The sequence below is a fragment of the Myotis nattereri genome (assembly GCF_964212035.1).
Source record: "Myotis nattereri genome assembly, chromosome: 4".
Classification (NCBI taxonomy): domain Eukaryota; kingdom Metazoa; phylum Chordata; class Mammalia; order Chiroptera; family Vespertilionidae; genus Myotis; species Myotis nattereri.
Genome location: NC_138079.1, coordinates 108237813 through 108253799, shown reverse-complemented (window position 1 = coordinate 108253799; position 15987 = coordinate 108237813). Strand labels below are relative to the sequence as shown.

The 15987-nt window shown below is 47.0% G+C and overlaps 1 protein-coding gene across 2 annotated transcripts in view; it reads right to left on the bottom strand.

Moving 5' to 3' along the window:
- ARHGAP17 (Rho GTPase activating protein 17) overlaps positions 1 to 12142 on the bottom strand; it is an 80978-nt gene extending 68836 nt beyond the window's left edge. For both annotated transcript variants that reach the window (XM_081089647.1, XM_081089648.1), the window contains exon 1: positions 11967 to 12142. In XM_081089647.1, the coding sequence (XP_080945773.1) occupies positions 11967 to 12019 (53 nt within the window). In that variant the 5' untranslated portion in view covers positions 12020 to 12142. The remainder of the gene's footprint in view (positions 1 to 11966) is intronic.
- Between the last annotated feature and the right edge of the window lie 3845 nt (positions 12143 to 15987).

Here is a 15987-nt window from a genome sequence, read left to right as displayed (position 1 = left end):
CCTAATGAATTTTTCAGGAACTAGAAAAGAAGTGGTACCAAAATTCATATTTATACAAAATAAGAGAGAATAACTGAAAAAGAAAAGCTGAAGGAGACCAGTTCTACCACATTTAAAACACATTACAGATCAACAGTGCACAAATGCACACACACCCAAAGTCATACATCCGTGGGAGAAAAAGCCCGACAAAAAAAGTAGATACAAGAAATTACATGTTTAAAAAAGAGAAGCACTGCCCGCTGGTGTGGCTCAGCCATTCAGCATCAACCCAGAAACCAAAAGGTCATTCACTGTTTGGACTCCTGGTCAGGGCATATGCTGGGGCTGTGAGCTCGATCCCCAGTAGGAGGCATGCAGGAGGCAGCTGATCGATGATATTCCTCTCTCGTAGATGTTTCTATCTCTTTATCGCTCTTCCTTCCTCTCTCTCTGTAAAAATTAATAAAAAAAACATATTTTAAAAAAGATAAAAAGAAGCACTACAAAATAATGGAAGAGTGAAGAATATTGTTAGCTATTTCTAACACCAACCATAACCGGAATCTCCTCAGCTCTTTCCTCTCTTCTTCTCCCCAACACTACGGTGTTGAATTCTTCTCCACCTAACCTGCAACGCCACTGTCTCAGCTCAGGCTGTCAGCACCTCTTCCTCCGCCCCTGCAATAGCTTCCTAACGAGGCTCCTGCCACCTTCCCTTCTCTCTCCCTCCACAATCCCAACTCCACCTGCCACCAGAGTTGTCTTCCTAAAGCACCAACTTCATTCTCAACCTTCTGTATATAAGAACCCCCCAAATTCTACTGCGGTGGTCTTCAAACCATGATCCCCCTCAGAACTGGCACCGAAGCTTTTTAAATAACGGTCTTCCACAGATGACAGCCAAAGCCAATCCATACTGCCTGTCTCCAAAAGCTGTTCACAGTCATGGGTGGTTATATTGAGTCCTGCCATCTTGGGGTTGTGTGGGGAATATTAATAATCCTAGCACATCCAAAAATGCAAAAGCAGTGAGAATACTGAAAGGCTGTAAGAGGAGATGAACAAGTATAATGAAAAGTAAAAGCCACACTGTGAGAAATGCTTACTCAGTAAATTTTCAATGTACAACAAAACTGTGTGTTTTCAGAAAAGGTGGCCATCAGTTTATTCTGGGCAAAGAAAATTGAGTATTGGTGGCTTTAAAACTTTTTAAAAATATTTTTATTGATTTTAGAAAGAGAAGAAGGGAAAGGGGGAGAGAGAGAAACATAGATGTCACATCATAACATCAATAGCCCCCGCCGGGCATTGAATCCGCAATCCAGGCTTGTGGCCCAACAGGGACTCAGTCAGGCAAACTTTTGGTGCAGAGGATGGTACCCAACCCACTGAGCCACACAGGTCAGGGCAAAGCTTTTGTGGTTGTTGTTAATCCTCACCTGAGGATAAGAGAGAAGAAAAAGAAAAGTTGAAGGAGACCAGTTCTACCACATTTAAAACATGCTACAGGTCAACAGTGTGGTACTGGTGCACAAATGCACACACACCCGAAGTCATACATCCGTGGGAGAAAAAGCCCGACAAAAAAAGTAGATACAAGAAATTACATGTTTCCATTGATTTTAAGAGAGAGTGGAAAGGAGGGGGAGAGGCAGAGAGAAAGAAACATCAATGTGAGAGAGACACATCAATTGGCTGCCTCCTGCATGCATCCCAACCAGGGCCGAGGATGGAGCCTGCCCTTGACCAGAATCAAACCCAGGACCCTTCAGTCCACGGGCCGATCGATGATCTATCCACTGAGCCACACTGGCTAGGGCAGGGCAAAACTTTTTAAACCTTTGAAGAACTTACTCCTTCTATTGGATGGAAATGCACCCAGGAAATTGTGAATTTAAATACCACAGTCTCTGAGTTTGAGGACACATGGATCTATACACGGCGACTCTCTACCTAATGAAATGTGTTGGATAGTTTTTCTACTGTTAAGAATCAGGTACGATTGTCTTTTTCCAATTTATTGAACAAAAACATTAAGTTAAAAGATGAAATTTTTAGTGTGTTAGGTTTCCCTTATTTTCCTTCCCTCTTCAATGCTCCATCACACATACCTCTCCTTGCCTGTTATCAAGATTGCTCCAGTGGCACATGGCAGGGAAGCCTTCCCTGCACCCCAAGCACATCTCAGAGACCCCAGTCCTGGGCCCATGCTCCCTGATCCGAACACTCCCCTTGTCTAGGGAAGCAGAAATACTTGGGTGTCTTTCCCCAAGGTACAGCTGGGCATGGGTTCAAGTGGCCACTCTAGCCCATGCCTCTGAAAGGATCCAATGACCAGGTGAAATCCAAGCTGGTAGATTTATAACTGTTCACACTGACAGGTGGCAGGTAGCTGGTAGTGGCTTAGAAAAAATTCCGTGCCGTTCAAAATATGTATTTACTCACATATCTATCTGTATTCATTTGAGCACCTGCTAGGTCTACAATTTATGATTTAAACTCTCTAGGAGGAATAAATTTGACTAATCCATGTGGAAGAACATTGAGAAACTAGAGAAGAAATGCTAATAAAACATTAAAGGAGAGATCAAGTTGACTACTAGACCCAAAGGTAACTCTGATAAGGAAAGACACCTAAGAAGAACTGTGGGAAAGGGGAGGAAGGGAGAAACACCTTAGGACTGATTAATCAAAAAGAAGTAGCCAATGCAAATAATCAATAAGCTGTAATTAAGTAATATAACCAGACACAGGAAACAAGTCTTACAACCTAGAGGACTCAGATGAACTGAATAGTGTTCTCCTATCATTTGCTGCAAGTAGGCTGTACCTAATCAAGAGCAGTTTCTTATATAAATCTCAGGGTCAGATTGTCAACAGAATCTGCGCTACCTGTGGAAACGTGTATCAAACCTGCACTGGGTCATAAATGTACTCCCTCAAGATTCCATCACTGCATTCATTAAGTGATGTCTCCAAGAACAAAAATATTCAAGACATGGATTTAACATTTCATTATTAATACCTAAGGTTTGCTAAAATAGGTACACTGGCCCTATTCAAATTATGTTTGTATGTCTGCTTCCCATTCAAGTTCCCAGAAATTTAACCTCAGCCCCTAGAATTTGACAGGTTCCCAAAAGACAACTGTTGAACTGAATTGGTAATTGATCAATGAAAGTGACAACTGAACATTATCAATTAAATAAGCAAATGATACATACCAAAAACTCACATAAGGAAATACAAGTAAAGGGGCACGCTCATTTCAACCTGCTGAAACAGGACACTCATGCCACCATACATGCCGTGCGTGGCAGTGGGGCATCACCCGCTTCACTGTACATGGGATGATAGTACCCCCCACCCCCACCCCCCTCACCTGCTGCAGAGGCAATTTGACAAAACTCTGATACATAAATATCAACTTCTTACAAATGTAGCAATTCTAAACTCCAGAGATTTCATAAGAAGAAGAAAATCATTTAGAGCAGTAATTATCAATGGCTGTGCCGCAAGCATTTTTAAAGCATGCAATACCTATCTAGTCAGGGGCAATACCTATTTAGTCAGGGCACTGAACTCTTTTCCCTTACATTGTCAAATAAAAAAATGACAACAGCCAACACAACAATAGCCATCCAGTATGAGTGAATCAAAATTATACTTACCTTGTGTCAGATCGGCAAAATACTAGTATATACTACTAGAGGCCTGGTGCATGAAAATTGGTGCGCTGGTGGGGGGAAGGGGTGGGTCCCCTCAGCCCAGCCTGAGCCCTCTCACAGTCCAGGGGTCCTCAGGGGATGTCCTCTGACCAGCGGGGAGCGGGCCTAAGCCACAGTCTGGCCTCCCTCTGCAGGAGGTGAGGACAGGGGATCAGGGGACAGCGCCGCCCCCATCACCCCACCATTGCTGCCAGGCCTCTCTGCAGAAGGCGACCAGACGGGCCATCAGGGGACAATACCAGGGCCCCCCCCATTGCTGCTCTGCCGCTGCTGGCTGCCTTCCCCACCCCCATCGCCATTCTCTCCCTCCGTCTGCTGCCAGCCCCGCTCCCCCCCCCCCCTCCCCGCCAACTGGTCATTCCGCCATTTGGTTGATTTGCATATTATGCTTTTATTATACAGCAGTGGTTCTCAACCTGTGGGTCGCGACCCCTTTTTGACCCTTTCACAGGGGTCGCCTAAGACCATTGGAAAACACATATATAATTACATATTTTTTTGTGATTAATCACTATGCTTTAATTATGTTCAATTTGTAACAATGAAATAGGGGGTCACCACAACATGAGGAACTGTATTAAAGGGTCGCGGCATTAGGAAGGTTGAGAACCACTGTTATATAGGATTCTTTGGTGTGCTGCAGAATTTTAGTAATTAGTTTATGTGCCATAAGTTTTAAAAAAAGGTTGAAAATTGCTGATTTAGAGGGGAACATACAGCCACTGTTACAAGTACTCCACTCTGCCACTGCAGTGCATGGCTGTGTGCCCATAACCTTGCCCACTAAACAGGCAATGGGTGGGATTGGGCCTGAAGGCCATAGACTAGGTAAGTAGGGCTAACTCAAGGATGTAGTTCATGAGCTGAATTTCAGCAGGACATACAAAGTGGACACGTTCAAGATAAAGATCTAGAAATGCAGATGCCAGGGCTAGAGGCATAAAGATGAGAGTCATCCACCAGGGGTGGCATTGAGGGGTTGAGACCACCCAGGGGAATGATCTGAGAAGGGAGGAGACGCAGAATATTCCCCGCCTAAATCCAGAGCAGACACACAATGTCACCTGGAATCACTACGGCCCTGAAAGGGTAGGAACACTATAATCCAGCGGTCGCCAACTGGTGGTCCGAGGACCACTGGTGGTCCGTGAGGTCCAAAAGGTTGGCGACCACTGCTATAATCTAATCTCCCTAACTCAAACTTACTTTTTAAAAATTTTTTAAAAACCTTTATCGTTGAAAGTATTACATATGTCCCTTTTTTTCTCCCATTGACACCTTCTAGCTCGACCTGTCCCCACACCCCCCACTCCCCCTCAGGCCTCCACCACCCTATTGTCTGTGTCCATGGGTTATCATATATTCATACAAGTTCTTTGCTTGATCTCTTCCCACCCACCACTCACCTCCGCCTTCACCTTCCCTCTGAGATTACACAAACTTTTTAAAAAGAGGTTCCTATTTTAACTTAGAGCTTTCATTCCCTTTTCCAAGATAAATAATTTAAAGTTTCAAATTCATAGATGAAAAAACTTCCCACTCGTTTTACAAAACTAAAAAAAATACTAATAAGCTAGAAAATAAAGCAATTCTAAAGTATCTATTAACTCTTCTATGATCTATTTTTAAAATATATTTTTATTGATTTCAGAGAGTATGAGAGAGGAAGAGAGAGAGAGTAGAAACATCAATGATGAGAGAGACTCCTGCACACCCCCTTCTGGGGATCAAGCCCCCAACCCGGGCATGTGCCCTGATGGGGAATCAAACTGTGAACTCCTGGTTCATAGGTTGACACTCAACCACTGAGCACACTGGCCAGGCTATGGTCTATTTTTATTATGAAATATTTTACACTAAAAAATATATATCAGTCCTAGCCAGTTTGGCACAGTGGATAGAGCCCTGGGACTGAAGGGTCCCAGGCTCGATTCCAGTCAAGGGCACATACCTTGGTTGTAGGTTCCTTGGCCCTGGTCAGGGTATGTGCACGAGGCAACCAATAGATGTGTCTCTTTCACATCGATTTTTCTCTCTGTCTCTCCCTCTTCCTTCCACTCTCTAAAAATCAATGGAAAAATATCCCTAGGTGAGGATCAATCAATCAATCAATCAATAAAAAATGGCTGAGGAAATCCTTGGGAGCAAAATGAAACAGCAGCGTAGGTGACAAATGAAGAATGTTACTGAAGTCAGGAGATGGCTTGTGAGGTTAGACACCAGAAGGGCTGTCATGGAAGAGAGGGGATTGGTTCAACCTGGCCCAGAGGAGTGCTCTGGAATGCGCAGGGAGAAATGCATTTTGACTCAGCATCTGAGAATTCCTGCTGCCCCTATGGAACAGGCTCCCTCAGGAAGAACTGCATCTTCTCCTAGAGAAGGTCATCTGATTTCTGTGATCAGGGAGGGGTTGGCAAGGAATGTAACTGCGTTAAAACAAGCCAGACAGGGACTGGGGCAAGCGGGATGGCTGGTGCCCCAGCCAGATGGGCCAGCTGCTGGTCAGCTATTGGAGAAAGCCAGATATTTCTAGGTCTTCCAGGATTTTAGACGCCAAATATCCAGGTTTTTGTGTGGAAACTGAATTTTTAAATATAGGCCAATGACTATAAAAAATACACACATACATACTGAACAGGTCAGAAAGAACACAGGTATCCCCAGCAAGCAAACAGTGTGAACCTTGAAAATTTGCCTATCTGGAACCTGGAAGGACTAGACCAGGGCTTCTCAATCTTAGCACTCTTGGCATTTGGGACCAGATCATTCTGTGTGTGTGGAGGTGGGGGGGTGGGGGGGGCGTGTCCTATGTATTGTAAGATGTTCAGCAGCATCCCTGGTCTCCACCCACTAGATGCCAGTAACAACACCCCGCCCACCCGTCCCCCAAGAAAAACAAGTCATGACAATCAAAACCATCTCCAGACCTTGCCTTGGCGGGGGTGGGGTGGGGGGGCATACCTGATAAGAGCCACTGTAGGAACATCAACTCCTAGCCTCCAGGATTTTATAAAAGTGTCACTCATAACTTAAACAAGTGGTTTCTCATGTAAGAGCTGCCCTGTGAAGTATGGATTTTTAGCTGCCTCAGAATCAGAGACCTGGGTTTGAACCCCCAGCTCTGTCATTCTCTAGCCTCTTTGAGTTCTGGTTTCATCATTAAGTCAGAAATAACATCACCCCTTAAGAGTTGCTTTAAGAATACAGAAATGCTCTAGTCAGTTTAGCTCAGTGGATAGAGCGTCAGCCCACGGAATGAAGGGTCACAGGTTTGATTCCGGGGCAAGGGCACATACCTTGGTTGCAGGCTCGATCCCTGGCCCCAGTCAGGACACATGCAGAAGGCAACCAATCAATGTGTCTCTCTCACATTGATGTTTCTCTCTCTGTGTGTGTCTCTCCCCTTCCCTTCCACTCTCTCTAAAAATCAATGGAAAAATATCCTCGGATAAGGATTAACAACAAAAATACAGAGAGGTGCCCAGGCAGTGTTGCTCAATGGTTGAGTGTTGACCCATGAGCTAGGAGATCACAGTTCGATTCCAGGACAGGGCACGTGACTAGGTTATGGGCTCGCTCCCCAGTAGGGGGTGTGCAGGAGGGAACCAATAGATTATTATCTCTCATCATTGATGCTTCTATCTCTCTCTTCTTCTCCCTTCCTTTCTCTGAAATCAACAAAAACATGTTTTAAAAAAGAAAATTGGTGCTTTCCCTCCAGGGAGCAAACCCACGCCACTCTCTTCTCATTCTTACCCCATAGGCATGTATCCCCTAACTTCTAAGGGACCCCATGAGACTTGCAACCGGAGGAGCAATGGGCAGCAGAGCTCATACCGGGCTACCCTGACCCTGGCTCCAAGCCCCCTTTTGACCTCCCAGTGAGCCAAAGCAGCCCAGCCGAGGCTCTCCTGATGCTTCTATGCCCTTCCTTGTCTCATTGTCCTAAATATATTTTTGCTGTGATCAACAATTCTTGCTTTCTTTTCTTAATAAATAAAAGCTAAAAATTAAAAGAATACAAGGAGATAATTTATTCCAAGCACCTAGCTCAGCAGCTTATAGTGATTATTAATCCTTCCCTGGGGAAGAGGCAGCCCAGTGTCTGTGGTCAGAAGCACATGGAATCCAGTCAGAAGCTCTGGACCCCACCCACGTTGTGCCCTGGTCACCTAGGAGCTGCGTGGACTTAACAAGGCATTCTTCCTTCTTTATAAAACAGAAATGATCATCTCTGCAGGTGAGGGCCAAGCCAGGCGGTTTGCACAGCACTTAGTAAAATGGTGATGATTATTCTTATCAGATCTTTTAAAGTTTTCTGAAAAGGAAAGAACAGTTCTTTAACAGATTCAAAGAACTTAGAATGTAGTAATAAGTACAGAACAAAAAAATAATAACAGGGATCATTAAGTTCCAGTTCCTTTCAGACAAGCAAATGCCAACTGGTGACCCACAGGCCAAATCTGGCCCTGGATACTTTGCTTAGCCCCATACAGTGTCATATTAGTTGTTTCATTTGCATTGAATGCCATCTGATTTTCATTAAAATCCTAATTTCAGGCTTTTCTCAAAACTCCAAAAATTGTCATGCCCCTTTGGTGAGTTGAGACAAGTACCATTCAGGCTCCCCCTTCCCTGCCAGCCCTCACCTCGCCTAAGTCCCTTGTTGATTTTACTGGCCTGGCCCCTCTAGGCACTGGAGCTTGTGACTGGCTTATCTGAAGACAACTCATCTGGGAAAGCATTCCGGATCTCCAGACACTCCCTCCCAGCGGCTCACCAGATCATAAACCTCCTAGTCAGTCCCTGAGTCCTTTTCTCCTTGACACTCCTAGCCCATCACTAGATGTTCCTCAGCTTCCTTATCCTGGTGTACACCTTCCTGGATTCAGGGCATCGCCTCCCCAATCACCGCCTCGTCCACTGGATTACCTACACAAAGCATTTTCAAAAGCAAAATACCCATCTTTGTAGAAGGACTACAAAAGATATGACAGGACGCCTATTGTTTGCCAGACCAGCACACCTCCTCCCCTCCTGCTGGCAATAGCACCCATGCACCCCGACTCAGTCCGTGTGATTAGAGCGGTGCTGACTCCATTCCCATTTCCAGGAAAAGGCACGTGACCAGTCAGAAACATTGGGAGTCAGTCCTGGGACTCTGGCCACAGTGACTGGGAGTAAAGTATTCCCTGTTCCCCTGGGGCTTGAACTGAGGATGATGGAAGGCGGGGGTCTCCTTTGGGGACACAGCCCGTCAGAGAGGAGCCTCTGAACTCCACCCAGTCTGTAGCCATATTACTTTTGCACTCTTTGATAACATAGGAGCCAATTAATTCCTGTCTTTGCTTTAAGTACATTTAAATTGAGTTTTCTTACAACCAAAAGAGACTTATCAATACAAGGTAAAATTGAAAAAAATGCTTGAAAATGAAGGAGGGGGGCTCTGCTCAAATCCCCCCCACCTCCATTTTTTTGTTCCCTCTCCTCCATCCAGTAAGAGCTGGGTTTTGCTCTGTGCCGTAGCCATCCCTCTAGCCTAAGTCACTATACACCTACCATGAGATAAGCTTTTTCTCACAGTATATAATCACTTATTGCTTCAATTATTTTGCAAATCTATCGAGCTCCTTCAGGGCAGAAACTGTAGTTTTCACTTTCAATTCTTTAATATTTTGCACAATGGTACACAGTTTGGGCTTAACAAATGTCTGTTGAATAGATGGATCAACAAAAGGCAGGCAGGACAACAGGAACCATCGTAATTCTCTTCCTGGGGCCGTCCCTGTTAGGAGGCCACCTCAGAAGCCTTGCCCCTGTGATGCACAAACCACCTTCTGAGACAGACTCACCCACCCTGTAAACAAGTTGCATCATGAGAACTCACTCCTTCCAGCCATTACTAATCCTCCCACATGTCCATCCCATGGAACCTCACTGTGGGGTTACACACAAGGTCCAAAGTCTGGGAAGAGAACACTTCACTGCAAGACACCACCTAGAGCTCTATGAATTGGTAACCCACACATGGGCATGTCAGTCACACATATAACTTCACTCATGGGGCCAGGGGGACCCTCCTTTGCTATCTAGACTTCATCTTGACCCCAATACACCCAGAATCCTGATTCCATTGGCCACCCACCATCTGCTTCCACAAAATAACAATTCCAGGCTCTCTCCTGCCTTCATTTTTTCCTCCCTAGTCCTTTATAATTACAGAAGTGGGGGAAAAATATATCTAGGAAATCAACAGCTGTAAAGCAACAGGTTTTCCTGTAAAAAGTTTTGACTTTGGGTGCATAATTGCCACACCCTTAATTGCTCTGTAATAGCTTCAGCTTCCACTGGCATCTAGCAATTAAGATTTTCAAATAGTCAAAGGTCAGGGCCAGAATTGCAGTCCTAGTATGAATCACCATGCCTCTACCCAGTTCTCATTTTCCCATACTTGGGCCCACACCACCAGAGCAATCTAGTAAGAACTAGATTGACCATGGATTAACTATCTGCTGAGTTTCTACCAGTGACAGGAAGCACAGCAGAGCCTGGAATCAAAAGAGTAAGTCATAGCAAGGCCTCTCAAGGCGCGCAGTCTAAAGGAGAATGCGGACAAGTGAAGAGGCAATTACATCGCAGAAACGAAGGTGCTACGTGGGGTTCCGACAGCACCCAGGAAGGACAGCCAGTCTGTGCTGGAGCGTCAGGGAAGGCCTGTCAGAGGCCCAGAGAAGGAACAGGAGGCGGTGGCTGTAGGGCAGGTGTGCTGAGAAGGCTTCCACACACAGGGAGTGCCAGGCTAACTGGTGAGAGCCTGGCTCCTCTGGAAACTGAAAGTAGGCAAGTGTGGCTGGAATTTACAAGTGTGAAGAGCGAAGCTGCCGCAGAGGGAGCAGGAGCCAGAGACCTTGCATGGCTCTGCAGCTTTAACAAGCCTCCCAACTTCACTGGAGAGCAAACATCCCTTGCCCCATAGTGTCCCAGCAGGCCAGGACGACAATCTGATAAACGTATCTTGACCCTCCCGAAGTACTGATTTTACACTCAGCCCTCATGTCTATCATTTATTTCCCTACAAACCACAGAAAAGCAGGCACATGGAGAGGACAGGGAGCGGCTGTGGAAATAGGAAAAGTGCACACCACGGTAACAGGGTGGGGTACCAAAAAAAAATAAAAAAAAAATGGAGCAACAAACCTAAGCAAAAAGTTAAGGGAAATGAAACAGTGAAAAGCAAATGTGGAGAATTCAAGAGGAAGTAAAAGTATTTTCATGCACACAAAAGAAAGAAGTGTCCCCACGTGCTTTGGCCAAACTGAACCCCCCATCCCCCCCCTTTGACTCAACGGTTGGGAGGGAAAAGCGAAGGCTGTGAAAAATTCACACTTTCACATCTCATCTCAGAATGGACGGGAAGTCCGACCGAACAGCAGCCGCCCTGGAAGACCCTGAAAGGGCAGCCCCAGAAAATGCCGCGCACGTCCATCCCCCGGAACGTCCATCCCCCGGAGACGCTCCGCCGACCACAGACCACAGACCACTCCTGTCCCCACACCCGGCCACCGGCAAAGGCTGGTCCACTCGGCCAGCTCAGAGTAACTGCAATCACTGTGGCTGGTGTCGGTGGGGGACCACCTCGTTAGGTTTATAGGTGTCTAGTCACTGTGCTTTATACCTGGAACTAACAGCATTGAATGTCAACTGTAATTGGAAAATGAAATATAAACGCCGAAGTGTCAGTAACACGGCCTTAATGCCAGCAGATCAGGTTTTTAAAGAGTCAACGCTTGTCTGGTATTAAAGCAGAACCACCGACACACTGGTAAGTATCTGCTTCCAAATCCCAAGCGAGAAAGAGATGTTGTATAGAAGGTGTTTTGTTTTTTTTCAATGAGCCACGGCGTTTCCTCCCAGTTCCCAACGTGTGAAAGTCAGGAAGGTGCGGCCAGCCGCTGGTGCCCGTTCGCCCGGGTTTGGCGACCCCGCACCCGAGTCCCCGAAGGGCGCAGCGAAGCGGGCTCAGCGAGGGGGCGGGCGGCAGTGACCGTGTCCCCAGGGAGCGCCCTCGCGCACTTGCAGGGCTGGGCTGTCCCGGCGGGGCCCCCCGAAGGCTGGGAGCGTGTCCCAGGCACGGCGCCCCCTGGCCAGGCCCCCGGGCAGACCCCGGGGCTGAGAGCCCGCAGCGCCCGAGGGGAGGCGCGGCCCTCCACCGGCAGCCGCCCCTCGCCCCGCCGCCCCGCCCCGCCGCGCACTCGCCTGCCCACGGTCTGGTTGGCCAGCTGCTTCATGCGGTTGAACTGCTTCTTCATGGCGGCGGTGGGGCCCGGGCTCAGCCGGCGGGACGCGGGGCAGATGGGCTGCGGCTCCTACATCGCTCCCCGGCCGGCGGCGGCGGCGGCGACTCCCAGCCTGGGCCCGCCCCCGCGCGTCACTTCCAGCGGCGCCGCCCGCCGGCCCAGGACTGCGCCGGAGGCCGGGCAGCCAGGCCTGCGCACGAGCTGCTTCCGCCCGCCGCGCCGGAAGCCCTCCCACCGGAAGTCCACCCAGCCGGAAGTCCGCCGTGTACGGGGCGCTTCAAGCCCCCTGCACGCCGCCTTGTGTCGTTCGTGCAGCACCCACTGATGGCTTTTTCCCCCCAGTTTTTCTTCCATCATTCACACCACAATTATAAATTTTTAGTGTGTTACCTTTTTATTCCAATGTAACACAAAGGTGGGCGGAAAGGGGAGGCTGTATTTTATGCTTATAAGTGGGCTGGGGCGGCGGCGGGAGCAAATGAAACAACTCGCTCTTTAAGGAAAGAGTTTTGATACCAAAAACGTGGTGGGCAGTAGGCCTTGGAGTCTCGAAGGTCGTCAGGTTGTTTAGCGGCTTTATTCTCAGGAGGCGTGGGGCTGTGCAGGTCAGTGGTGCAAGTTGTGTAACCTTTCCCAGAAGGAAGGGAGCGGGAAACAAGTTTTCTAAGACAGGAATCTAATGAGTGTATGCCGTGTCTGGTTTAGCATGATGCAGACATTTAACATTGCTGCTCTCTCTTCGAAGCCTCCACCAGGTCATTCTGTGGTAGGAGTGAGACAGACGTGAGCAGAGCGAGGGCCAGGGGCCAGGTACAGAAGGTCACCAGGTGGAAAGCCCCAGTGCCGAGCAAAGGACAATTGTGGGGTGGGACCTCGCCCCCCAAGGTCCTGTGGTTTGGACCCCTTGACCTTTTGATAACATTTAGGCCTCAGTTGTATTTCAGCTCCAGGCCCAGGAAAGCTGCAAGACCACACAAGCGACCCCACAGCTGACCTCCGGACCAGCTGAATTGGACAATGACCCCCTGCTCTGGCGCCAACCAATCAGTGGAGACCTAGATCTGATCTGAAAGAACACACCTGGAAAGCTGCTGAATATTCTATTAAGATCTTCCCCTGGAAACTTCCCTAAAATCTCCACCTTTAAAACCCTTAGGATGGAAGTGCCCTCCCTCCCAGGAACAGCTGTGCCTTTCTCTTCCTTTCCCCCACCCCCACCCCCACACATCAGCTTTACCTTCCTCACTTCCAGCTCCAAGGACCCTTCCTTTACCTCTATAACATGTTTCCTAAGCCCATTCCTTCTACAAATTACTTCTTCTACCTCTGTGATTTTCCAAATAACTGTTCTCTTATAATGTGAGTCTTGGCTCTGAAGTCTTCCCTAACTAGAGCTCAAGTACAGAGGTTGCTGAACCCAAGTCTAGGCTGACCTCATGGGGCTAACACCGGGTACCATTCCCGCTGCCTACAACAGTTCTTAAGAGCTTCTTGTTTTGATTTGTCTGCAAAACTGCACAGACCTCAGCCCGTTTATGATGTCCTTTGTTTTTCCAAAGTAGATCTCATTCATACTTCCGATTTTGTGTTTCATGTCCTCTATGAGGCGCCCGATATTGGCCATGTATGGGGAGCATTCGCTCTCAGTTCTGTCTTTCTCCCTCTGTCTGGTAAGGCTGCCTCAGAGGTTCCGGTGCCAGAGCCTGATTTGTTGGTTTGCAGCCACAGCTCACTGAGGAAGTTGGCTTGTAATAGATGATTTCTCTTTTACTTTCACCACAGGGATGGAATCCCAGGAGCCTTTGATCTTTTTTATTTTTTAATATATATTTTTTATTGATTTTTACACAGAGGGAGAGGGATAGAGAGTTAGAAACATCAATGAGAGAGAAACATCGATCAGCCTCCTGAACACCCCCTATTGGGGATATGCCCGCAACCAAGGTACATGCCCTTGACCGGAATCGAACCTGGGACCCTTCAGTCTGCAGACTGACGCTCTATCCACTGAGCCAAACCGGTTAGGGCTAAAAATATATTTTAAAAAAAAAGAAAGAAAGAAAAAGAATTCACCAAACTTAAAACAGTGGTTACTTTTTGTGAGAGTGGGTATTGGTGGGATTGGAGGCTGTGGTCAACGACTAGTTCACGTTCTATGTGTTTATGTATACTTTGTGTCATTAAAACATCAAACTTTGGGTTCATCTATTAATGTTCAAAAATTATGTCAAGTACAGAGGTGTGCTCTCCTTGTACAAGAAAAAACGGTGAACAATGCAAAGGTATAAGATGCATAAAATTTAAGAAGTGAAAGTTCTTTTTTCCTGGCTAAGTCACACGCCTCTTTCTTTGGTCTAGGAAACTTCCTGGTAACCTGAATTCTTTCAGGTCTTTTAGAAATATATGTACATTTGTATAAATGGAAGTATATTATTCTCTGACTTGCTTCTTTAAAAAAAATCACTACACCTTTAGAGAGCTTTCCAAATATGAATGATTCCCACATCCAATCAACTACTACATATTTCTTAATTCCTTCCCTTCTTGTCTGTTTCCACTGCCCTGGTCCATCCCTTCCTGTCCCCTGCATGGATCAGTGCCATAGACTCTGCTGACCTTGCTGGTTTCACTCTTTTGAATCTGTTTCCCACACTGCTGAGGGTGAGCTTGCTTAGAAGAAGATCTGAAAGCACTTCCCTGATTTAAATTATGTTAGGGTTCCCCATTGCCAGAAGCCCGAAGTTTCACACAATCCCCAAGTCTTGTTTTCGCAACCTTACTTCCTACTTGTCACGCACACATTGGCCACTCTCCAGCCACATGTGACTTCTTGCAAACCCAAATGCTTTTAATCTCATGAGTCTAATCAAAGCAGGGTAAGGCCTTTTAAAAAGTGCAGACCAGGGGTGTTTAATTTGCCGTCAGTGGGGAGGAATTTCCACCCTCGAGTTATGGGGATGGCCAAATGCTGAATAGATGAGCTCGACAGCAGTGTATTAGTCATGTATACTCACGTCCAGCCCAGGGGAGGACGGCACACACCACACAAGACCACATGGCGGCTGCACTTGGGGACAGCGTGAACAAGCAGGGGTGTAGGGAGCAGACTTCGTAGTAACAAGAGCGTGGGTGAGCACTGGTTCCTAAAAGAGGATGCCCCACACCGGTGGACTAATTTATAAGGTGCAGCATAAACGGGCTTAAGTAAAGTTTGATGTTGAAATATGCACTGAACAGAACATATAAGCCAAACCTACCATAGCAAAATAGTTACCGTGTTTAAATTTAGTGAGCTCCCAGGTATATTAAGGGTCCCTGGGATTTGTTTCAATCAGGTACATAAGACACAAAGCCACAGACACAACCGTCATGAGGAAAGAAGCTTATTATACCCACAGACCCCAAGAAGCAGGAGACACCCCATGGAGGGCCACATGGGGAGGCACCATGGCGGGTCAGGAGGCAGAGGGAGCGAGGGGAAACCTGGGCATGAACCTTTGTTGTGGTTTCCATGAAAACGAACAGGTGAGGCAGGGTGAGCAGCTTAGGACTGGCTAGTTTAAGTTATTTCAGTGGGCACTGGGGCATAGTGTCCCCAGTTGTCCCTGGGGAAGACTGGCCTAGAGTGGAGGCCTGGACTGGTAAGCTTACACCTGAAAGCTATACTCACAGGTGAGCCATTGACTGTCTCTAGGAATTTAACTAACCCTGGCAGGGGCAATGCCTCGAAGGTAGCAAGGCCTCAGGTATCAAAGCATTCAATACAAAAACTAGAAAACATGGTGGTTACATTAGATAGAACCAAAAGGTGAGCCCTCATATTAAGTCTGTGAAGGTTTGCCAACTGGTGCATTTTAGCAGATGTTAAAGTTTAATTCAAAACCTATGTAATAGAGGCACAGAAGCCAATCAGGAACTTCATCTTTTTGCCATATACATTATTTTAGTAAATTTTGGACTTCCCATTGGGTCAAACTGTG